Consider the following 26,004-nt stretch of genomic DNA (forward strand, 5'->3'; position numbering starts at 1 on the left):
TTAAAAGCTTTTCAGTATGTCGAACATACAAGTTAAATATAAATATTACATTCTGACATACCTGTAAAAATACACACTATTAAACAAGGAATAAAAATACACACTATTAAACAAGGAATAAAAATACACACTATCAAACAAAGAATAAAAATACACACTATTAAACAAAGAATAAAAATACACACTATTAAACAAGGAATAAAAATACACACTATTCAACAAAGAATAAAAATGCACACTATTAAACAAAGAATTAAAAAACACACTATTAAACAAGGAATAAAAACACACACTATTAAACAAAGAAGGAAATGTTTTGTTCTTGAAAGAACATCATCAGATTCTATCAAATTATACTCAAATATTTAGATATGTTTATTTCTGTTTAACCTTTCAGCGTGGGAGGACTTTCACTACCTGATTGTTCTGAGCAACATTCCACCTCCAGCCCTAAGACGATCAGAAGCTCTCCTAAAGGTTCAGAAAAACATTCAGCAGAACCCCCAACTACCCATCCATCAAGATATTACAAACACTGAACATCAACGACTGAAATCAGGGAAACCACCCTGGCGTACAGCAATAGATCTTGAAAGAACCTCTTTTCATGTTAACAGTCCATGGAAAGCCCAGTGGGATCAGTCTTCAGTTGTCAACAAACATCTAGTTGAGAATCCTTCTAAACGTGTACAAGGATTTGATCTTCCAAGGCAACAGTGGAGAATCATCAATCGGATAAGAACTGGATAAGGCAAATGTGGTTATCTATTGTGAAAATGGGGTTGGACTAGCTCTCCAGATTGTGATTGTGGTGCCCCTTCTCAGTCAATCCACCACATTGTTGCTTACTGCCCAATTCGAGCTTTCAAAGGAAAGCTAACGGACATTCACCGCACATCGGATGAAGCAGTTGATTGGTTTGTTAAAAATGAAGCCATGTTTTCCAGTGTTGACTTAGTTAAATGTAGCAAAGGCTTTTCAGTCTGTCAAACACATAGCAAATACAATGTAAATTAAAACACTGAAAGCATATCTGTAAAACACACACTAACATACAAAGAATGACATGTTTCGTTCTACAAGAACATCCTCAGATTCTATCAAATCACTTAAAATAAGCTTATATATGTACAGTATTGTTTACGTAGCGTAAACTTGTCAATGATAGAGAGATAAGTGATAACATGAAACAGTAATGACAAAAATAAATTATATACAATTATAATATAGTGAAAAACTTACGTATTTATCTAGACTGCCGATGTTAAGTCTGTTGTCACCAAACACTATTTCAGGACTCGGCAGTCTAGATAAATACGCAAGTTTTTCACTATATTATAATTGTATATAATTTATTTTTGTCATTACTGTTTCATGTTATCACTTATCTCTCTATCATTGACAAGTTTACGCTACGTAAACAATACTGTACATATATAAGCTTATTTTAAGTGATTTGATAGAATCTGAGGATGTTCTTGTAGAACGAAACATGTCATTCTTTGTATGTTAGTGTGTGTTTTACAGATATGCTTTTAGTGTTTTAATTTTCATTGTATTTGCTATGTGTTTAACAGACTGAAAAGCCTTTGCTACATTGCAGTTGATTGGGTCAAAATACTAGACCTAGAATTGTAGTATTGTGCGAACTTGTGACTATGCACATTTATCCTGAATATATGTATATGTTCATACATTCATCATATGATAAATAAATAAATACCTACCTGGTTACCCTGTGGTGCGGGACGGGTATAGCACCAATCATGCTATGAATGCAGGCGTTTAGTTAATCGAGCATAACTGACAAACGGTTCAATGAATTTTACCAAAATCTTCAGTTTGTTACTAATGCAAAACACGCATACAGCATTAAGTTACCAGAATTACCTAAGGTTAGTGCAGTGGAGGAATCTTGCAATGTTTTCAAATTGAACAAGGGATATGGCTGAACCAAATATAGGAGTAGCTAGTACCCAGCTTTTTGAGAAATTCAATCTCAGTATAGGTTTCTGTACTATGGTTATTAACATATAAACTACAAAAGCCACATACATTTCTTACACAGTACCTGGTACCCAATAATTTACCCTTGATTGAAACAGAAAGAGCATACCGTGTGACTGCAAGTGATGTTGAACATAAATATATGCTTGTTCTACTACCATCTTTACGAACTCAACAGTAAAAAACAACTGAAATTTTTTTATAGGATATAAGCAATTCTTTGCAGTATTCTGAGGCCCATAATCTCATGACTTCCCCTCTTTTCCCTCTGTAATTATCCATGTCTTCCCAACAAACCCACTATTGATAACATTATGGACAATATATCCCTGCGTATCACAAACAACATCGCTGTCATGATCGCTACTTTAACTCTCAGATTCTATATCCTAGTCCTCGTTTAATAAAACGTAACTTTCTGTATCACCATTTGCTATAACATCGTTAATTTTCGCATCCACGATCACAAAAAAAAAAAAAAAAAAGTTTAGCTGCTATGGTGTCAACAACAGAACTTGTTGCTTTTTCAGACGCGATATATCATACGTAATTGATAAAAACTCGATAGATATACACATCAAAAGAAAGATCGATGCTTTGTCCATAGACATATTACATTTGTAATAGTTCATGAACTGTTCGCTAGATATAAGCACAAAGCAGAAGCTGCTACGCGCAGGCAATGCATGCCACTCCGTGACAGAGAGCGTTAGGTAGTCAGCGTGCAGTGTATGGCCCTCCATGTTGAATGGTTAATAATGAACTTGAAATCTGGAACTTATCTTAATGATTTCCTCCTTTGTCTCTGCTAGAGAAAGAAAGACCGCGAGCTCAGTTAAGGTATGACTAAAAGAGTTCACAAATTGGCATGTAGTGTCAGAAATGACCTTTAACAGGAAATGGCTAATGGTGGACCTTGTTTTCCAGTTGGTCTCGTTCCTAACAGAAGGGACACGGCACTGAATCTTAAAAAACACAACTGGAATATTTTTAATATTCCTATTGAATTATAGTGCATTTATTTATTTAATTTCTTTCCCCCAGAATATTAAGGCAGCATGTTTTTATGTTTGTCAGTGTTTCTAGCTTTAATTTTTTTTGCTAATTACTATTTGTTATATTTAAATCACTCCTGTACTATAAAATGATGTAAAACCTTGGATTGCGAGCAACTTGGTCCGCAAGCATTGTACGAGGTAAGCAAAAACTTCAAATGAATTGTAACTTATTAATGAAGGTAGGTTTTCATGGCTCATTGTATTAACATAAAGAAATAAATGTGCTAACTGGATTAAAGCCACATATATATTTATTTAACAAAGCCGAGTTCTCCACCAAATTGCATTGGCCTTCAACAAGGCCTTCGAGAGTAAGCAAAGAAATTCTTCGAAGGAATGTGGAAGTCACGACCATTTGATTCATGGCCCCTGTTGTATGTCCGGCGCTCCCATCTCGCTCCGTCAGCCAGCTGCACGCGCGCCTGTGTATCATTCTGCTAGCTTCGACGCGCAGCCCTCAGTGCGCGTGCCTGACCATCGAGTGTACTATAAATAGGAGCTCCCTGCCTGCTCAATTGCCCACTTGCCCCGGTGTCCAGCTCCAGAATACACCCTACGTCGAGCACGGAGGCTACTCCTCTTGAAAATGTGCTTCGACCAGGTGGACTGAATTTCTGGCAGTACGAGGTTTCACCTCTGGTCACCGCTCCCTTACCTGTCTCCGCTGCCTATGTTCCGTAATTCTTTCACAAGCTATTTTCATTCCCTAATTTACGCAAGCTCCCTTAGTTTCGCTAGGTGGAATTTCTTCAATCAATTGAACTTGCTTTTTAGGAATTCAGGCACTTCAACAAACAAGGACTCTCAAAGACATTCATGTTAGTGTGCCAGATAGTTCTCGACTATCATCGTGTCAATTCACAAAGACTATCTTTTCAAGATAGGAGTGTATATAAAGACTGTAAACCTGTACATATTGTATAAAGACAGACTTTTCTCAAGATTCAATATTCCTTTTTGCTTCAAAATAAATTTCAGTTATTTATGTAAATATCAAAGTGAAGCAATAAAAGTTGTGTTTTGTAAATTTCAACCTTGGTTACAACAGCCCCCCCACTATCTGGACTCAGGGATTGCCGCACTGTGCTGTTGCGGTTGGGAGGGAAGTTGCTGATTGACCGCCCTCTTTCGACAGTTTATTGAGTGCGTCCCGCTGTGCCACGGTGGTGTTATACATGCATTTCTGCAGTACAGGTCTCCATGTATTTGATAACTTGTAGCCATTTTCCCTGTTGATGTTATTTGGGCGCAGCTCTATCTCTATGGCTTCCCTCACAAGTGGAGTATATAAGTATTTTATAGGTGCAATGACCTTCGTCTGGTCAAAGAGCATTATAGCATTTTCTGTGGAGGATGAAAGAGTGATATTCTTGACTGATCTGATGTGTTAACGAGCCTTTTTATCATGCCAATATATGAGTATGAACATTAAAACAAGAATAATAGTTAACACCACCTTTCCAATACTTATCTTTCCTTATATTTAGGAAATAAACATTACAACAGGCGTTGTAAGATGGGACATGTTTCGCTTAACTGTAGTAAGCATCATCAGCCGAAACAAAATCTTAGCCTAAAGTTAGGTCAGGGCCCCGAACCTAGTGTCCTTAAAATATATGGTACCCTAAGAACCAACATTTACATTTAGAAAATAGGCTTAAAACTAGTGTGAAAAAAACATAGAATGTTACAACATGGCTAAGAGAAAAACACACAATCGTGTTGAAACAGAGGATAAAAACAGAAAGTACAATACAGAGCTGGTAGTGAAATAATTAAAATCATTAGGATATCATTGCTACCAGTCAGTCAATCAGAAATGTTCAAACATAAAACAAGAGTGAAAATATATAAGTGTGTTCATCATGGCTAAGTGAAAAAAAAAAAAAAAACACCCACACAGGCCTAATCGTGTTGCCAGAGGTTAAAAACATAAGGTACAACACAGAGCTGGCAGTGTAATAATCAAATTCATTGCTACCAGTCAGTTAATAAGAATGTTCATACACAACAAAAATGATGATTATATTCTTTTGAATGAAGAAATAATTAAATCTCACTCTTGTGTAGATACGCGAGTCGGGCAAGAGGAATCACATATTGTAGCAGACATGGAGTAGTAACACTTCAAACAGGATTGATCACGCCTAAAGCCGCTTATAAGGTAGAGGCCAATATCCACTTCATCCAAAACAATGGTTAAAGCTGAATAAGAGGTGTCTTCAGTTTTACTGGGAGTTCAAGATCAAACCGGAAAAATAAGATGCAAAAATGGAAAAAGGAAAAAGATGTACTCGGGCCTTGAAAATAGGGTGTTCAAAATGGGAGTCCTTTTTCCATTTTTCAGACTTCAGTACACGCACTTTGCATCTTATTTTTCCGGTTTGATCTTGAACTCCCAGTAAAAATGAAGACACCCCTTCCCACTGATAACATATGTTACCTTATGATCTATGCACCTCAAGCTGGACTATTCTCTTGTTTATCAAGTCTCAACAACTGGGATACCTTCGCAAATTTAAAAAAAAAAAATATTTTACGGTCAGACGCACCTCATCATTTCAACTGGTTATAATCTAACAGTGACTTTATAGGTGCTGTCATGTGTTTTAGATGGTCATATGCACCATACCCTCATCATTTTAATGTTACATTTAAAATCTGCCCTACTAGGTGCATTGAAGTGTTGTATATAGATACACCTTATGTTCTACAAACCTCAAGCTGGACTATTTTCTCATGTATCATACCTTAACAATTGTGTTACCTTCTCTGATTTGCTTTCATTGTTTTAACTTGTACAATTTAACTTTTAACATTAGTCCTTGTATTTGCTGTCATGTGTTTTATATTTTAACTAGTCATAGTTTAACATTTGTCTTGTAGGTTCTATCATGTGTTATATATTGCTATTTGATTAGTTGTATTTTGCTCAATTGATTCGTTGGCTGACGATGACGCACAATAGGCGTCGAAACTAGTACCAATCTTCTTTAAACGTTATGTGATATATACTCACATCAACAAATATTCATTGTATTGAAAAGGTGGACCTTTAACCATTTTCATTTTACTGCAATTCCAGTTCAATACGGAACAGAATGAAGTTTCTAACTTTCAACTATATAGCAGTTGGAAAGAAGACGTGCTGTTAGAAAAACTACTTGATAATGGCTACTCAGGCTCTTCTGTACATTGGGATATGGAGAATGAAGCTGCTGGATCTGATCGTTCAGTCACTGAGGCCTGACTCGGAATGAACACAGCTGACACGTTTGCCTAGGAACATCAATCACAAAGTAATTTCTCCTTCACTCCATATGGATCTAGTGTGGTTATATTTGAAGGACGGCAGCAACTCGCACATTGTTTCCACGTAGTTCTTAATTATGCCATGAAGGAAAACTTACGACCACTCATTTTCACGCAACAATTTTTAAACTTCCAGACTTCCTTGAAGTATTTTTATTTATTTAGCGTATGATGAATACAATATTATTTACAATATATACAACTACCATCTCAAGCTCGTAACTAAAGTTCCATGTCAAAATTTAATAGCCAGAGAAGAGCTTCGTTTGAGACACAGTTTAAGTCCTCAATAGAGCCTCTGTAACTACGCAAAGGACACTCAAATGCAAGGTGTTCCACTGTCTGTTCCCCTTGTCCGCAGTCACATTGCGGTGATGTCTTCCATCCCCATTTGAAGAGAGTGGCTCCACATCTACCTTGGCCGGTCCTAATTCGATTTAGCATCCTCCACTGCCGTCTGGGAAGAGAAAAACCATCTGGGCACTTGCATGGGTTCTCAATGATGTGGTGATGTGGTAATGCGGATTGCTGTTGCCATTGTTCTTTCCAGGCGTCCGATACATTAAAGGAGGTGTCCTGTAAATTCATTGCAGTACGCCAAGAAGGGTGTCTGGATTTCAGTCGTTTAGCTGGGGAAGCTGCTATGTCAGAATGAATAGGAAGGTGAGGATTGTTTTCAATTTTCTTCCACAAGTTAAGCAGTGACTGTGATCTTCTTAGGGATGGAGGTGGTATGTGGCTTAGGGTGGGAAGCCAGTGTGTGTTAGTTGGTCGGATGCATCCTGTAATGATACGCATTGCTTGGTTCAGCTGGGTGTCTACTAATCCAGTGTGAGCACTGTTAAGCCAGGTAGAGCAGCAATATTCAGCGACGGAATAAGAGAGTGCAAGAGCAGTGGATCTCAGGACTTGGGCATTAGCACCCCAGGATGTACCTGCCAGCTTTTGGAGGATGTTATTTCTGGTCTTGATCTTGGCTGACACATTATAGAGGTGATTCTTGTAGGTCAAGGACCTGTCCAGGGTGACTCCCAGGTATTTTGGGTTACTACAATACTGTAGATTCTCTCCTTTGAATGGTATGGTTGGTTTGTACCCAGCACTTCTATTCCGCAAATGGAAGGTAGACACAACAGTTTTCTTGGGGTTTGGTCTAAGGTTGTTGTGATAAAAGTAACTGTCTAGAATCTTTAAGTCTGATGTAAGCGTCGACTCAGACTCATCGAAGCGTTGATGTTGGGCAACTAATGCGATGTCATCTGCGTAGATGAATTTTCTGGATTTAGTTACAGGAAGGTCATGTGTGTACAGGTTGAATAGAAGAGGGGCCAATACAGAGCCCTGAGGGAGTCCGCCATTTATCTTATGTACTTTACTTCTGGAGTCTTCGGAAAAAATCTGGAAGTACCTATTACTCAGCATGTTACTGAGTAATGTGGAGAGTTTCAGACAAGGGATGATGCTGATAAATTTGAGAAGGAGCTTATCTTGCCACACGGTGTCATATGCAGCTGTCAGATCTAAGAAGACGGCCGTGCTTACCATTTTGTTCTCAAATCCATTTTCAATATGGGTAACTAGTGCTAAAACCTGTTCTTCACATCCTCGTCCAGGTCTAAATCCAGCTTGCTCGACTGGAATATGCTGGTTTATTGTCGCAAAAATCCTGTTATATATCAGCCTTTCCATAAGCTTCATTGTAACACTGAGTAGTGCTATTGGCCGGTAACTCTTAACTTTTGTTGGGTCCTTAGATGTTTTCAATACAGCTATTATTTTTGTTTTCTTGAAGACTGAAGGTAGGTTACCTGTCTCTAGTATGTTTGTGAAGAAGTTAGTAAGCCATTTAGCAGCAGCTGGTCCAAGATGAAGAAGGAACTCTGGATATATACCATCAGCGCCTGCCGCTTTGCCAGGTTTTAGACTTTCTAAGGCCTGCTTAGTTTCTTGTAGTTGAAATGGGGCAGAGAATTCAGAGGATCGTTGAGCCGAATGTTTCTTTTCCTTCAGGAGGTGCTTTACGTGCCTTCTATGATGCTTTTCAACTGAGACCTTTGAGGTACAGATCATATGCTTGGCCATGTCGTCTAGACTGATGCTTGTTTTCGGTCTAATTTTGCTATTTGGTGTGTCCAATTTCCTGATCAGGCTCCAAGCTTCTCTGCTGGAGTGAGTGAAGTCTAGGGACTCTACTGTTTCTTGCCAAATTCTCTTCCTATTTTCATCTAGGGATTGTAACAGTTCCGAAGCTGTATCTGGGTCACCATTGGCCTCAAATTCTTTGAAGAGCCTTTCACTCTCCTCGTTCCAGCCGGGGATGTATTGTTTACGATATCCTCTTGGGATACCACTGTTGCTCATGTCCGTAGGTTTAACCTTAAATTACCCTACACATGTCCCCCGGGTGGTGCTAAGTGAGCAACATCAGAATAAGATGAGACCGAACTGTCGTATACGACCTCCCGGTCAAGGAAAATGGAGAAGAATCATACCTAGAGGCCCTTCTCAGGGCCCTCAAGTTCGTAACATTGGCCCTTCAATGAAAATATGCCAGCTTAACATCGAGGGCATAAGCAGAGCAAAGTGTGAACACCTAGCAAAGATTCTCAAAGAACACCAGACTCATATCATCCTTGAAGTATTATAACAAAGCAACTGGTGGTAGAAGTAATTTTGTTGATGATTTGGTTGAATTTTATTAATAACAAGCTCCTTGGCTCAATGGTTGTTCAAAGGAGTCCAGATTTGATTTCTAGTTGGATTGGGGGATTTTTAACTGGGAATGGTTAATTTCTTAAACTTTGGGACATTGCATCTGGGAGATAGTGGGTTTTCTGTGGTTTCCTATTTTCACACCAGGCAAACGCTGGGGCTGTACCTTAATTAAGACCATGGTCACTTACTTCCCTCTCCTAGGCCTTTCCTATCCCAATGGCGATGTGAAGCAAATTGCATTTAAAAAATGTTTAGAAAACTTTAGGACTTGGTGCTTTGTGTTCATCTTAATTTACACCTCTCCATATAGGCACACCACCAGAAACATGCAACAGTAAATACAACCCTCTGCATAGGGTCAGGAGAATGGAAAACTGGCCAAAAAAAAAAAGTTTGCACAAAAAAAATTCAAAGTGAACTAAATCTTGATTTGTCACCTGAGATTTTGTTCCTGCTCCATTTGTTTATTAATGAGCTCTTTCTCAAACTCCAGCATCCTTCCTTCCAGTTCCTGCTGGAGGCGAGCTCTCTCCACATTTTCCTCTTGGGACAGCTGCTCACGTAACTCAGAAATATGCTGCTCCTAAAATGAGAAAGAGGCAAAAATCCACGTAAGCAACACAAGACAAGCTGATTCAAAAACAGTATTTCAACATAAAAGATAAGAGATTTTTTTTACTCACATGCTCCTTCTGTATCTCCTCAATTTCCTCCTTGGTCTCCTTGTCTAGACGATCCCTGAAGGCTTTCACGTTCTTCTGTGATTCTTGCTGCATTCTCAGTCTCTCCTCCTCTTCCTTTTCTAAGAGGATCCTATGCAGTTCTTCTTTCTCCTTTTGTTTTGCTGCCTCCTTCTCCAGAAGAATTCTGTGAAGTTCTTCCTTCTGTTTCGCTGTCTCCTCTTCCATTAGGGTCCTACGCAGTTCTTCCTGCTCCTTCTGTTTTGCAGCTTCCTTCTCCAAAAGCATTCTGTGATATTCTTCTTTTTGCTTTGCAGCCTCCTCTTCCATCATGAGCCTGCGTAGTTCTTCCTGCTGCTTCTGTTTTGCTGCTTCCTTCTCTAAAAGGTTTCTATGAAAATCTTCTTCTTCCTCCTTCTTCTGTTTAGCTTCTTTCACGTCCTTATCTTCAACTTCTCTCTGTAACGTCTCTGTCTCTAGATCAGGCTTAAGCCTTGCTATTTCCTCTTCTTCAAGTTTAGCTGCTTCAGTTGTATCTAAGGCTTTTCTCACTCTCTCTTGTTTTTTCATCCTAGAAGCATGCTCCTCTAACTCCTGATTCAATTTCAGGACATTCACTGGTTCTTCTTTCACCTCCGGATCCACTAGCTCTGTGGGAGAAACAGAAAGAGTTTCCATTAACTTTATATCCTCTGTCAAAGGAATGATTTTCTTTTCAGGACTATCCTTCAGTGAAGGCCTCTTAAAGGCTAACTCTTCTACAAGTTCAACATCAGACATGATCATTTTCTTCACCTCAGCAGAGATACCATTGTCAAGGGGGCTACCTTCACCAAGGATGATCTCTGCCTCTGGGCTATCACTAAGTTTCAAGTCAGTTGTAAAGTCCTCACTTTTAGGAACTGCTCCTGGTAACACTTCTCCATTCAGCCTGCTCTGCCTTTCCATTTGTGTCTCTAGGATGTCATCACCAAGAAGGGCGAGATGAGCTTCTTCCTTCGCAGACACTTCGTCGAGCTCCGAAGCATCCATCAAATTAAGGATATCTAACAAAAGCAAGGACAAGTATTCAATTTTAATGAAAACATGATTGGAATAGAGAAAAGATTACTCACAATTAGACAGAAATAAGTTCTGATGGGCCTTCAGTACTCAAGCAACTGCTGCTTAGTCCTATGGCCTGCAGAGTATGAGAACTCTCTCACTATAAATAGATCCTCATGTTTTCACATATGCCGACTGGACCTTCAAGCAGTCCTCTGATCCAGATGAAAATCTCTCACCTGGTCAGGAGTTTAACATGGGTAAAAGGCAGGCTTGCTACCCCTACGCTGCAGGGCTGGCACAAAATATCAACACACCAGAAAAATAGACTGCAGAGACCTTACAAGAACCAGGAAAGTATTTTTTCAAAGGATTCATGAGAGAGAGAGAGAGAGAACGAGTGTGTGTGTGTGTGTGTGTGTGTGTGTGTGTGTGTGTGTGTGTGTGTGTAAAAGTGTAGCATAAAATAAGTTGTATCTGTAATGACATTTTCTTTAGGAAATTGTTAAAAGTGATTGAACTGGGCTCACAGTGAAGTTACAAAAGTAAGTGGAGGGTAACGTGCTAAGTTTTACGATTTGCTTTCCATCACACCGACACAGATAGGTCTTATGGCGACGAGGGGATAGGGAAGGGCTAGGAGTGGGAAGGAGGTGACTGTGGTCTTAACTAAGGAAAAGCCCCAGCATTTGCCTGGTGTGAAAATGGGAAACCATCTTCAGGGCTGCCAACAGTGGGGTTCAAACCCACTATCTCCCAAATGCAAGCTCACAACTGCACGACCCTAACTGCATGGCCAACTCACTCGGTCAAAGAGTTAATGTGGAAGAAATGTGTGAAGTTACACTCTGGCATGGGCCTATGGAGATATGCATACCCCTGCTTCAGTGGATTAATTACTTCAGTAATGCAAGTGAAGTCACCCACTTTAATATTAGATGAGGCAGTCTGCCATTTTTGTATATGAGAACAGCCATCAGGGGTAGCACAGCTGTCTCTTGCCGGAGGCCCCAGGTTCAATTCCTGGCCAGGTCAGGGATTTTTATCTGGATCTGAGGTTCATTCTGCCTATGTGAAAAAAATGAGTGAAAGATATGTCTTTGGCATAGATGTAATACCCATAAAACACAATCTTGATATTTACAAGATACTGACAAAGGTAATCAATTATGTTTTTCAAAGTATGTTATTACTGAGGAATATTCGGAAGATGATTATCCATAAGCGTTTGTCAAATTTTATGTAACATATGATCAAAAGTATCTGGAGACCCACTCAAAACCGAATATACTATACCGTAGTGGATATCAGCCTTTATTAAAGCTCAAACTTTACAGCAAGTAGGAATATCTTGGGGAGGAAGGGGGAGATGGCAAACATAGTTGGTGTAGTAGGTTATGGGGTCTGGAGTATAGTTGCTGTTCTAATATTTCCCAGAGGTGTTTGAGAGATTGAGTTGGGGGCTCTGGGATGGCTGGTACATTTAATAATAATAATAATAATAATAATAATAATAATAATAATAATAATAATAATAATAATAATAATAATAATAATAATAATAATAATAATATTTGCTTTACGTCCCACTAACTACTTTTACGGTTTTTGGAGATTCCGAGGTGCCGGAATTTGGTCCCACAGGAGTTCTTTTACGTGCCAGTAAATCTACCGACACTAGGCTGACTTATTTGGGCACCTTCAAATACCACCGGACCGAGCCAAGATCGAACCTTCCAAGTTGGGGCCAGAAGACAAGCGCCTCAACTGTCTGAGAAGAAGATGTACAAAATTAGAAGGATGCACCTTTCAATACTTTACTATTTGGCTGATGATGACACTTGTAATGTGTCGAAACCAGTCCCAATAAACAAGTTGTGACTTCTTTTTAGTTCAACTTACAACGAAGTATTGAAAGGTGGATCCTTCTAATATTGTACATCTTATTTCTCTATTCAATACGGAACGATCATGAAGTTTTTAACTTTAAATCAACTGTCTCAGCCCGGCAGGTACATTTCCCGAACCTTGCTGTCCACAAACCACTGTTGAACAGACTATTTTATGACAGGGAGCATTGTCATGCTGAAACACACATTCATCTCCGAACTGGTCTTCTACTGTAGACAACATGCATCTGGTCAAAATGTTCTTATATCCTTCCACAATGTGCTCTGTAGTATTACAAGAAGAGCCTCACTGTTACCCCACCTCAACCAAATTTTACTGTGGACGCTGTTCATGCTGGCATGTATCCTTTATCTGGGATTCGCTACACCCAAACCCTTCCATCTGACTGCAACACGTTACAGCGCGATTCTCACTCTCCAGTTGTATGTGGATCATCGATATACACCACCAACTGCAGTGCTAGTTGGCAAAATGTACGCTTTATGGGCAGGTGGCAGAACCTTGAACACCATACCTCTTACTGCACAGACATGGTGCTAGCTGCACAATTCATGGATGGAGGCATCACACGATGACATGCAGTTTTCCCATACCACTTTCTTCAATGTTCAGTTAACACATGTGGCCTACGTGGCTGCGGTTTTGTCTCCCAATTTCACTTTTTTTTTTAATGATATCTGAAGCCATCTATTTTCAGTTTCTGACCAAACTAATTTTGATTAAACAAATTTATAAACTACCTGAAGAAAGAAAACATATGGTAATAATAATAACCGTACGGCCTCAGCTACCATATGCAGACATTTCAATATGACGCTATCAGGCCGTCTGCTCGTTAATTTAGACTCCAGGCCCACTAGATGGCAGACCGAGTAAACCGAAATTCTCTTGGGCATCTATGGCTGAGATTTAATTAATTTTGTCGGGTGAACACCAAATGTGTCACCAGAGATATTTTACATGCCGATATCGTACGACGTGGAGTGTCGAATGGAATTATTTTCAGCCCTTCAAAAATCCGACTGCCTCCACCGGGTTTGAACCCACTATCTTGGGATCAGGAGGCTGACACTCTACCACTGATCCACATATGGTAACAGAATTATAAGTGAGAAAAGGAGGAACTTAATGAAATTATTTTTCAGGTTCAGTCGAAGTCGGTTATAATGACTCCAAAGGAATCACTAATTTCAGTCATTATAGGCAATAGTCATACAAAGTGGTCTTTCTCTGCTGTAAAAATGTCATCTGTAAGTTTCAGGTTACACACTTACATGGTTAATTAAAAAAAAAGAAAAGAAAATAAGTCCTGAATTTGCAATACAGAATTTGTGGACTGGGGCCGAGGAAGAGCTTTTCTTCTAATCTTTACAGAGTCCGTACGGCAATAAAAAGCCAGCAAAATAACAAGTGAGGAAAAATTAGCAAGAATGTAAATTGATTAATAACGTCGCACACAATCTTGCCTTAATTTTTAGGTTCTCTTTTTCCTTCCAAATCATAGAAATCATCGAGTGTAATACACCCCAATTCCTTTGCGACGCTGACATTTGTTTTTCCATTATCTAACCGCCATATAATGTGTGATTTTTCTTCAGTATTAAACAGATTCCCTATCTTTTGCAACATCTTTACAGCGATACTTGTCTTGACTATTTAACAGGCTGACTGATTTGAGACCTACCCTCTAGGGAAAACAAGGGTTTGAAAATAAGCTTTACATTGTTGTCAGAATTTCCCAAATATGTAACAAACAATAATCAACATTAGACATTATAGCCGATACATTTCTCCAAAAATGTGATTAAAATAAATCATTTTATATGATATGTCATAATACGAGATTTTTCAAATACAGTGTTTATACAGCTTTTAGACGGGACAGTTAAATTTCGCCCTTATATTCAATACGTTGTTAAAAGCGATGTCACAATAAACTGTTTTGACTGTAGTTTATAAATTTATTTAATCAAAATTAGTTTCAGCAGACTGAAGAACTTTGCAGTTATAGAATTCCGATTTCGATTCACACCTGACTGATGTGGCAACGAATAAACATTCTACATTCAAAGTTGCTAAGCTCTCTTGCTCCAGTCATTCTGCAGGTATCTTACAGCAATGAACAACATCGACCCCTCAGCATCAGTGGAGGTCGTAGCAACAGAGGGGTGTTCGACTACTTCTGATCAGATTGTGTACTTCTACTGGACAGTGAAATGAAAGCAGACCATGACAAGTACCAGGTTGACTTTCTCCCTCCTACATCTCTCACCTGAAACTTTGATGCCTGCAATAAGCCGCTCTTCATCTGGGTCCTCTTCGTCAGAATTCCAGTCTTCTTCTTCTCTCTCCTGTAGGTCTTCATCATCTTCAACGTCCTCTTCATCCGCGAGATCATCAGCTCCTTCTTCTTCGGCTACATCCTGGATACAAAGTAGAGTAAGTCACAGTCTAGTCTTACACGTGATAAACTTCATGGTCTGATCTGTACTGACTTACAATAGTGTCAGGCAACATTTCTTATTAAAAAATCACAAACTCATCCATCTATTCAATACAGTATATATGGCATTCACAATCAGTACATGTTTCGACTTTGAATAATTTAGACAAAGTTAAAAGCTAAAACAAACATGACAATTTATCACCAACATATTAATATTGGTCAACAAGAAATTTAGGAATTCAACCTCAGCATAAGCAAACCCCAAAACAGTAGTGCTGGCAATAAACAGAGAGGAACGACCAGTGAACATCATGCTAGGAAACCATCCAATGGAAAGTGTGGAAAACTTTACATATCCTGGTAGTGTAATATCTCAAGATACACTAGCCATAAAGGAGGTGGCAAATAGAGTGCAGAAGAGCTCTCACTTTTACCAGCAAGTACCAACACTCCTATGGGATCCCGAAGTACCAACAACATCAAAGCTGGTGATGTTCAATCAGTACTTCACACAAATCTTAACCTATGGTATCGAAACCTGCACCCTCACTAAGAAGGAATCATCAAGGTTGCAGGCATCTGAGATCAAGTTCCGTAGGTCCACAATTCAAAAACCAAAACTGGACGTGGTTAGAAAGGAAGCTAGGATTGGGACATCACTGTTAGATCGGGTCAGCATGTCCAGATTGAGGTGGTTTTTGCATGTAATGAGCCAACAAGGACAGTTTATGTTAACTTGGAGAGACATGGGGCAGGAAAACGGATGGTAGTAAGACCAAGAAACGACTGGATGGACATCGTAAAGATGGACATTGCAGATTGGGCAAGGACACTGGAGGACGTCATTAACAACAGAATGTATTTCAATAAGACAGAGTGGAAGAGGGTCACCAACAGTACACAGGAAACTGGAACTGTAAAATAATGATGAAATTATACAGGTCAGATGAGGAGCATCTTGCTACCATATGTGATAGCAGAAGGTACTACCTGCGACTGTCTGGCTGCGCGGTTGGGCGGAAAAACAAGTTTTTTACGTCGTACTGACACAGATAGGTCTTATGGCGGCGATGGGATAGGAAAGGGCTAGGAATGGGAAGGAAGCGGCCATGATTTCATTAAGGTACAGCCCCAGCATTTGCCTGGTGCAAAAATGAGAAACCACTGAAAACCATCTTCGGGGATGCCGACAGTGGGGGAAGACAGTGGGGGAATACAAACAGCTAAGGGTGGGGGAGTTCTTCCTTAGAAGACTTTGTGAAGCCTTTGTGTAGAAAATGACATACAAATTGCACGTGTGTAAGGGGAGTGCCAAAGGTTAACAGAGATGAACCTGACAGAAAGTCCTCTATAGCGTTAGACCTAGCAAGCCAGCTGAACAGAGTTGATGAGTTTGTTGCTTTCAAAACCAAAACAAGCCTTCCACCACACCTGGGAAACTGAAGCTGGAAATTATGATGATGATGTTGATGATGAAGAAGAAATTATGTTTCATGCACACTTTCTTGTAAATTAACATTAAGTTACTGAAGTGAGTACAGTATACTGTGGACCGGGCGAATTGGCCATGCGGTTAGGGGCACGCAGCTGTGAGCTTGCATCCGGGAGATAGTGGGTTTGAACCCCACTGTTGGCAGCCCTGAAGATGGTTTTCTGTGGTTTACCATTTTTGCACCAGGCAAATGCTGGGGCTGTACCTTAATGAAATCATGGCTGCTTCCTTCCCACTCCTAGGCCTTTCCTACCCCATCGTCGCCGCAAGACCTATCAGTGTCGGTGCGAAGTAAAACAAATTTTTTTAAAATCGTGGAATGAACTGGATATCGAGGATTTACCTGAACTGAACTATTTAGTTTACAAGAAATAATAACTTCTGCCTGTTTTGCTAGTGCAACATTGCATCAGCAGTATCCAGTTAGTTGGGCTGGCAAACATGGCAGAAAGTAATAATGGTTGGGTGGAGAAAAATATATGCAAAAATTCAACATTTTTATTTTGCTTCTCCTGAAGTTTGCTCGTAAGCAAAAACACGAATTACTCTGAAAGAGGAGGTCCACCATAAAGCACCATGATTTACAGGTGTAAGAGATATACAGGTACATACCTCATTGACTTCCTCAGAATCAGAAACGTTGAAGTGGATATCCAAGTCTTTCTCCAGATTAAAGCGGACACTTTTACGCTCCTCTTCCAGTTCTTGGCGTCTCCATATCTGCTTCTCTTCATCTGAAATGAAGATTACATGTTAATGGTACAGAAATCCTAAACTGAAATGAAGAAGTCAAAAATACTCAAATGTTAAATATATATAAAGAATATTATACATTCTGGTCAAATGCCTCTGTCTGTGCAGCATGTAATTAATACACTGTAGTATAGACGCAGTGGCCCAAGCTTTCATGTCTGATTTGGGTTGAGGTATTCAATTTCTAAATAGCAGGCAAAAATCTTGGTACCCTCTGTCATAGTTGTAGATATGTTAAAGATCTCCGGTGATGTAGAAAAGACTTTCAATTCCTTTTGAACAGCATCAACAAAGCAAATGAGGAGTTTAGCCATACAATAAACATTCAGAAAACAAAATTTACAGTAATCAGTAAGCAGAAAATCAACAAAGCTGCAATCCAACTGATGAGCCCACTGCCACACGAGGGGTAAAACACTGGTAATTTAACGGTTGAAAAGGCCTGAAGAGCTTGAATGTTTCCAAGAAACACAAAAAATAGGCAATATTTCAGAGTAATAGGTTACAGGCTACTCCAGGCTACTTCACTTTTATGCCACTTGACAGCAGTGACAGGTTACGAGCAGCTAGGATATTTAATTTTTATGCTGCATTTTTATCTCTTCCCATGGCTTTCCCTGTGTTTTGGCATGCAGATTGTATTTTAAGTTGGCAACCGTGCATCTTGTTTTGTTCTAATGGTTGAAAATGAAGGACTCCACATGTCTCGTGTCACAAGAAATGTGATTTTCCAAGTGGATTCATTGACAGGGTAATGGTTACTATCAGGAGAGATGTAGTTGCCTTTTCTCTTTGTATCATAGGTTCTTTGCTTGCTGTTTAAAGGGGCCCTACACCTAGGTCGTGGGACCTAACTTAGATTCAAGCTGTATTCTATAATACCAACTTGTAATTTCCATAAGAGCAAGACTTCGATGCTTAGACCTAACATATTCAGTAAAACTGATGATAGGCAGTGAGTTGTTTCCTCACGAGTTTCATTAACGAAAGAAGTAATTCTACTACTTGCAGATTAACAAATACTCACAGGACATCTCTCTGGGATCTAAATCCCAAAGTGGTTTGGCTGGAAGTGACGTGCGTTGATCTCGGAGTATTCCTTTGGGTAGTGGATCGTCGCGACTCAGGGACACCACCTCTACGACAGGTTCGGAATCTACACTTCCCAAGGGGCTGACCGGCGATTCAACCTTCAGCTTGCTGGACTTGAGGAACATGGAGCCACCTCCTAAGAGAGCGACAGCCAGGTTAATACAGTATATAAATACGATAAAAGAAATACATTTCATTATCTGTCTGTATTGACATTAATATTTACGTTAATTAGAAGAGGAGGAGTTTTCAATACAATCAATATTCAGAAAAAAATATATTTATGAAAACATTTACAGTACATGTTTTGTCCCTGTGTGAGGGACATCCTCAGCTGTTAAAGGTAAGTTACCTTCTCTTGGCCAAACCAACATACATCCATACAGCGGGACCGGTAGGGAAACTCCTCCTGTAAGTATTCATTCGACATTGATATTGAAGTTTTCTTCTTTGTTTTCATACAGTATTACTTCAATGCTTTGGGAGCCTGTCTCGAATTAGGAGTTCCCCTGTTTTCCAGTAACTTTTAAAAATGATGCAATACCTAACTGTTAAGGGAATTATTTTATTTTTTGTCACCTCGTCTAGCTTTATTTATTCAAAGGACACTTGTTTTTAGTGACATGGTCGTCTGACGAGAAGTCGCTTGCATGCAGAGGGTAAGCATAACTGCCGCGCATGCGCCAATCTCAAGTCTCAAGGCCTGACAATAAACACCGTTTTCGTTCACGGTGATTCTTGTAAACTGAAGTGCTGCTGTGAAGTTTCCAACTGGTAGGTCAATCGCACTTTAGTTACACATTCACTGTAAGTACCACATAATGAACACGCATCTCTTTCAGAGAGCTCACACTGTTTATCACGACTAATGTTTGTAGCTTATTGTAGTATATGCTATTCGTATCATATCTCCAAGCTGCTGTGACTTCTCATGAGACGCAGATAGCAATGTGGCCTGTATTAGTGACTGATGTTAACTATTTTTAAACCAAATATTCCATACAATTGGATCCGAACAATAGACTTACAGAGTTCTTCAGCGTTTTCCCATTAAGTGAAAAAGGAGACAATTCTGGAGAGACAACAATGGCAAAGACTCGAAGACTACCCTACCTGGCACGCTGAAGGTGTTCTATGATAATGACGACACTCACACACTCTCTCTCTCTCTCTCTCTCTCTCTCTCTCTCTCTCTCTCTCTCTCTCTCTCCCTCCCTCCCTGGAAGTCTGTTCCTTCTGGTCATCTCATAATCTTGTGGTAATGTATTTGGTCACTTTCTAGGTCGCACTTCCATACAGTGAAACAGATTTAACATTTGAGTTGAATATTCTTTGCTTCGTTTTTATGCAAAAGTGGGGGGGATCTCCATATCGGTTGTAACTGTGCAAAAGCTCCTTTGTGGCTTTACTTATACAACTCACCACATCTCTAAAAGCACCTCCATCCTAGCTGACCATGCTTCCTATGTAACAAAATTCCTGTACCCTTTCTATATCCATTTCATCTAGAGACAGGCTAGAATTGTTACAATGGTTTATGAGTATTTCCTTAGTTCTTTTGTTGTTTATCTTTAATCCTACCTTTTTTTAGCTTCTATTTTTAAATCATACAGTTTGATTTTCATGTCCTAAAAACATTCTGGAAGAAGACAGAGATCATCCACATAATTCAGTTCTTTACATATTATATACAGTACTCTTATTAGACTCTGTATTCACGTCGGCTATTCAACTTGTTGAGATATGTATTATTCACCTTTTCAATACAATACAATACAATACAATACAATACAATACAATACAATTGTAGCTAGTTGAATAATCCAGTTCTTTCAATGAGTTATTTAATCCCCACTGAATGCCCCGCTTTCTATTCACTGCCTCTCTCAACATACAATCCAGTGTCATGATAAACAGGACTGGCGAAAGGAGACATCCTTGTCTTACTCCAGATTTCACAGCAAAAGGTTGAGACAGCTCCCCCTTATGTTCTACCTAACAAGTAAATCCATCGTATGTATCGAAAGGGGAGTAGCAGCCCTTCGGTAGTTGCAAGGGCGGCAGTCTAGACGACTGACTGATACGGCCTTGTAATAATACTCAGCATGGCTTAGCTGTGTTGATACTGCTACACGGCTGAAAGCAATGGGAAACTACAGCCGTAACTAACTCCCGAGGACATGCAGCTCTCTCTGTATGATGTACTGATGATGGCTTCCTCCCGGGTAAAATATTCCGGAGGTAAACTAGTCCCCCATTCGGATCTCCGGGTGGGGACTACACGAGAGGGGGCGATCATCAGGAAGATGGATACCGACATTCTGCGAGTCGGAGCGTGGAATGTTAGAAGTTTAAATCATTGTGGTAGGTTAGAGAATCTGAAAAGGGAGATGGATAGACTAAAGTTAAATGTAGTTGGTATAAGTGAAGTACGTTGGCAGGAAGAACAAGATTTTTGGTCAGGCAACTACTGAATTATCAACACAAAATCAAATAGGGGCAATGCAGGAGTTGGTTTAATAATGAATAAGAAAATAGGGCAGCGGGTAAGCTACTACGACCAGCACAGTGAAAGAATTATTGTCGTCAAGATAGATACAAAACCAATGCCCACCACAATAGTGCAGGTCTATATGCCTACTAGTTCAGTGGATGATGAAGAAATCGAAAGAATATGTGAGGAGATAGAAGATCTAATACAATATGTAAAAGGTGACGAGAATCTAATTGTGATGGGAGACTGGAATGCAGTGGTAGGCCAAGGAAGAGAAGGTAGTACAGTAGGAGAATTTGGATTGGGACAAAGGAACGAAAGAGGAAGTCGGCTGGTTGAATTCTGCACTGATCATAATTTAGTCCTTGCCAATACTTGGTTCAAACACCACAAACGACGGCTGTACATGTGGACGAGACCTGGAGACACTGGAAGGTATCAAATAGACTTCATTATGATTAGGCAGAGATTCAGAAACCAGGTGTTGGATTGCAAAACTTTCCCAGGAGCAGACGTGGACTCTGACCACAACCTGTTGGTCTTGAAATGCCATCTGAAGTTGAAGAAAGTGAAGAAAGGAAAGAATGCAAAAAGATGGGATCTAGACAAGTTGAAAGAAAAGAGTGTGAAGGATTGTTTCAAGGAACATGTTGCACAAGGACTAAATGAAAAGGCTGAAGGAAACACTATAGAGGAAGAAAGGAGAGTCATGAAAAATGAAGTCAGTAGGGCTGCTGAAGAAATGTTAGGAAGGAAGAGAAGATCAACTAAGAATCAGTGGATAACTCAGGAGATACTAGACCTGATTGATGAACGACAAAAATACAAGAATGCTAGAAATGAAGAGGGCAGAAAAGAATACAGGCGATTAAAGAATGAAGTGGACAGAAAGTGCAAGGTAGCTAAGGAAGAATGACTGAAGGAGAAGTGCAAGGATGTCGAAGCTGTATAGTCCTGGGAAAGGTAGATGCTGCATACAGGAAAATCAAGGAAACCTTTGGAGAAAGGAAATCTAGGTGTATGAATATTAAGAGCTCAGATGGAAAGCCACTTCTAGGGAAAGAAGACAAAGCAGAAAGATGGCAGGAGCATATCCAACAATTGTATCAAGGAAAAGATGTAGATAATTTGGTTCTGGAACATGAAGAGGCTGTTGATGCTGATGAAATGGGAGACCCAATTTTGAGGTCAGAGTTTGACAGAGCTGTGAGTGACCTCAATAGGAACAAGGCACCTGGAATTGATAACATTCCCTCTGAATTACTGACTGCCTTAGGAGAAACCAGCATGGCAAGGTTATTTCATTTAGTGTGCAAGATGTATGAGACAGGAGAAGTCCCATCCAATTTTCGGAAGAATGTTGTTATACCTATTCCCAAGAAAGCCGGTGCTGACAGGTGTGAAAACTACCGCACCATTAGTTTAGTATCTCATGCCTGCAAAATTTTAACACTTATTATTTACAGAAGAATGGAAAAACAAGTTGAAGCTTAGTTGGGAGAAGATCAATTTGGCTTCAGAAGAAATTTAGGAACACGTGAAGCAATCCTGACTTTACGTCTGATCTTAGAGGATCGAATCAAGGAGGACAAGCCCACGTACATGGCATTCGTAGATCTAGAAAAGGCATTTGATAATGTTGATTGGACTAAGCTATTTATGATTCTGAAGATAATAGGGATCAGATACCGAGAACGAAGAATTATCTACAATCTGTATAAAAATCAGTCTGCAGTGATAAGAATCGAGGGCTTTGAAAAAGAAGCAGGAATCCAGAAAGGAGTGAGGCAAGGCTGCAGTTTGTCCCCTCTCCTTTTCAATGTTTACATAGAACAGGCAGTAAAGGAAATCAAAGAGAAATTTACAGTCCAAGGAGAGGAAATCAAAACCTTGAGATTTGCCGATGATATTGTTATTTTATCTGAGACTGCAGAAGATCTCGAGAAGTTGCTGAATGGTATGGATGAAGTCTTGGGTAAGGAGTACAAGATGAAAATAAATAAGTCCAAAACAAAAGTAATGGAGTGCAGTCGAACGAAGGTAGGTGATGTAGGAAATATTAGATTAGGAAATGAAGTCTTAAAGGAAGTAGATGAATATTGTTACTTGAGTAGTAAAATAACTAACGATGGCAGAAGTAAGGAGGACATAAAATGCAGATTAGCACAAGCAAGGAAGAGCTTTCTTAAGAAAAGAAATTTGCTCACTTCAAACATTGATATCGGAATTAGAAAGATGTTTTTGAAGACTTTCGTGTGGAGCGTGGCATTGTATGGAAGTGAAACATGGACGATAACTAGCTCAGAAAGAAAGAGAATAGAAGCTTTTGAAATGTAGTGTTACAGAAGAATGCTGAAGGTGAGATGGATAGATCGAATCACAAATGATGAGATACTGAATCGAATTGGTGAGAGGAGATCGATTTGGCTAAACTTGACGAGAAGAAGAGATAGAATGATAGGACACATCTTAAGACACCCAGGACTTGTTCAGTTGGTTTTTGAAGGAAGTGTAGGTGGTAAGAACGGTAGGGGTAGACCAAGGTATGAATATGACAAGCAGATTAGAGCAGATGTAGGATGCAATAGTTAAGTAGAAATGAAAAGGTTAGCACAGGATAGGGTGGCATGGAGAGCTGCATCAAACCAGTCTATGGACTGATGACTCAAACAATGTATAAGGCAGACTATCTTTTGTGGGGTTCTGAACTTTTCCACTTAGCCTTCCACATTTTCCTCCAGTTTAAAGAATGTGCCTCATTTAGTTCCATTAAAATCATTAAAAACCAGAGAGTATACCATTGTCTTGGTCTCCTTCCACCTGTCTTATCCCCTCCCAGCTGAATCCATTACTCTCTTAGAAACCTATCCTTCTCCACTCACGTAATCCTAATATCAATTCAATGCTGTAAGGAAGATTACCTTAAAGGAAAATATTCCATGACCACTAAGAATACAAATCTAAGGTTTATACTGATATGATAAGGAATGCATTCTACTCTTTTGCCATTTGTTTTATGGCACACTGACACAAACAGGTCTCATGGCAATTATGGGGTGGTTAGGACTGCGAAGGAAGCAACTGTACAACCTGGTGTGAAAATGGGAAACCATGGAAAACTATCTTCAGAACAGCTGATAGTGGGGTTTGAACCGTCTATCTTCCAAATGCAAGGTAACAGCTACATGACCCAAACTGCGTAGCCAGCTCGCTGGGTGCATTCAACTCTAATCACATCCTATCATATTTCCTAAGATGGGTTCCTGTTTGAAATTTGTTCATAATGATTACCTGTGTTGTCAGCAAAGTTTGTACCAGTCACTGAATTACACTGAATTACACTGTATTAGCTATTAACAAAAGTCACATATTACAAGGGTATTTCTTGTTCCAAGCTGGAACAAAAAAATGCAAGAAAGACGTGACACATTTTAGAAACGGATATGAAACATACCCACAGGGTCTCTCATATTAAGTAAGACGTAACTTGCAGTATGGGAGGTGCATGCAAAGTTCCTGACCTTGCAAACAGCCTGCACGTGTTTGACCTAACAAGCATCAGTCGCCAGTCTGAATCTCAGCTGTTAACATGGTGAGACAGTTATCATTGCAACACTGTATTTTCATGAGTAAACGTTCTGGTTTCATCTTAATGGTCATGGGAACAGTCATAACTCTCGCTGTGGATGTGCAGAAAATCCTAATGGTGTTTATGAAGTCCCTGATTGTGATAGGAAGATTGGTGTTTGGTGTGGTGTTGGTGCATGATGCACAGACAACAGTAAATGTGAAGAGGTACCAAGATGACATTTCGACACTGTTCTTCCATCAGTTAATGGAAGAAGAAAAATTGTGTGGGTGGTTTTGACAAGATTCAGTCCATGCTCATACAGCAGAAGGTTCCGTACTTACAATCTTGGAAGTGTTTGCAGACAGTGTGATCAGTGCTGGTCTATTTCGTCCTCTTCTCCAGATCTAACAGTGTGTGATTTTTACTTGTGGGGTAAACTGGAAGAAAAATTGTATCGAACAAATCCTCACACATTGGAAGAACTGAAAGAAAACATTACGAATGAAATCAGAAACATTACAGTGGCAGAACTCACTCGCGTCAGCCAAAATGTGGTTACCAGATAGAATGTCTGTATAACCCAGGAAGAGCGACACTTCCAGAATATTTTAGAAGGTAGTAAGATTTTAAGATTGTATTCATGCTTAAAGCAGGGCGACCGTGCACGATGTAAGTTAGGCTGAGGCAGCTGCCATAGTGCAGTGTACAAGCACCGTGCGTTCGGTCCTAGTTTATATGAGAGACCCTGTACATGGGAGGTCAGAATAAAAGAAGAGGAAAATATCATTGTTACATCTTCATTAACCAGAGAGTAAAAGTCCAGAGCAATGTTATGCTATGTATTTATATATCACAAGTACTGGAAATGATACTGGAAAATATTAATGATAGATACGAAAATAATCCCAAAAATAAGGTCTCCTATTTATTTAAAAAAATAAATACCTGTTTACTTTTACAAAGGTTTACATCATTTTACAGCTTCAACATTTAGCTATTTTTGTACATAATCATCATTTTGGTCAATGCATTTTTATAGATGGTGTGACAGTTTCTGTATGCCCATGTCATACCAGCTCGCCGCCATGCTGTTCAGGAAGTTGTGAACCTCATCTTTCACCTCGTTGTCGGTGCTGAATCGCTTTCCAGCCAAATGTTCTTTCAACTTAGGGAACAAGCGATGGTCACTGGGCACCAAGTCGGGACTATAGGGTGGGTGGGTGGTGATGTTCCACTGAAACTGTTGCAGGAAAGCAACGGTTTGCCAGGTGACATGCGGGCGACTGTTGTCATGGAGAATGTTTATGCCCTTGCCCAACATTCCTCTTCTCCAGTTCTGAATTGCCCGTCTGAGCTTTTCACGGTATCGCAGTACCTGTCAGCGTTATTTGTGATCCCAGCGCGGATAAAGTCGACCAATAATACCCCT

At 39.7% G+C, this 26,004-nt stretch overlaps 1 protein-coding gene across 1 annotated transcript in view; it reads right to left on the reverse strand.

Annotated features, from left to right (window-relative positions):
• Positions 1 to 26,004, reverse strand: part of Cep164 (centrosomal protein 164) — a 352,132-nt gene that overhangs the window by 115,339 nt on the left and 210,789 nt on the right. Inside the window, exons 6-10 of the mRNA XM_068229617.1 lie at positions 18,446 to 18,646; positions 17,287 to 17,399; positions 15,000 to 15,105; positions 9,776 to 10,818; positions 9,530 to 9,675 (exon numbers count right to left, since the gene is read on the reverse strand). Coding sequence (XP_068085718.1) covers positions 9,530 to 9,675; positions 9,776 to 10,818; positions 15,000 to 15,105; positions 17,287 to 17,399; positions 18,446 to 18,646 — 1,609 coding nt within the window. The remainder of the gene's footprint in view (positions 1 to 9,529; positions 9,676 to 9,775; positions 10,819 to 14,999; positions 15,106 to 17,286; positions 17,400 to 18,445; positions 18,647 to 26,004) is intronic.

Source organism: Anabrus simplex, chromosome 11 (assembly GCF_040414725.1).
Source record: "Anabrus simplex isolate iqAnaSimp1 chromosome 11, ASM4041472v1, whole genome shotgun sequence".
NCBI classification, from domain to species: domain Eukaryota; kingdom Metazoa; phylum Arthropoda; class Insecta; order Orthoptera; family Tettigoniidae; genus Anabrus; species Anabrus simplex.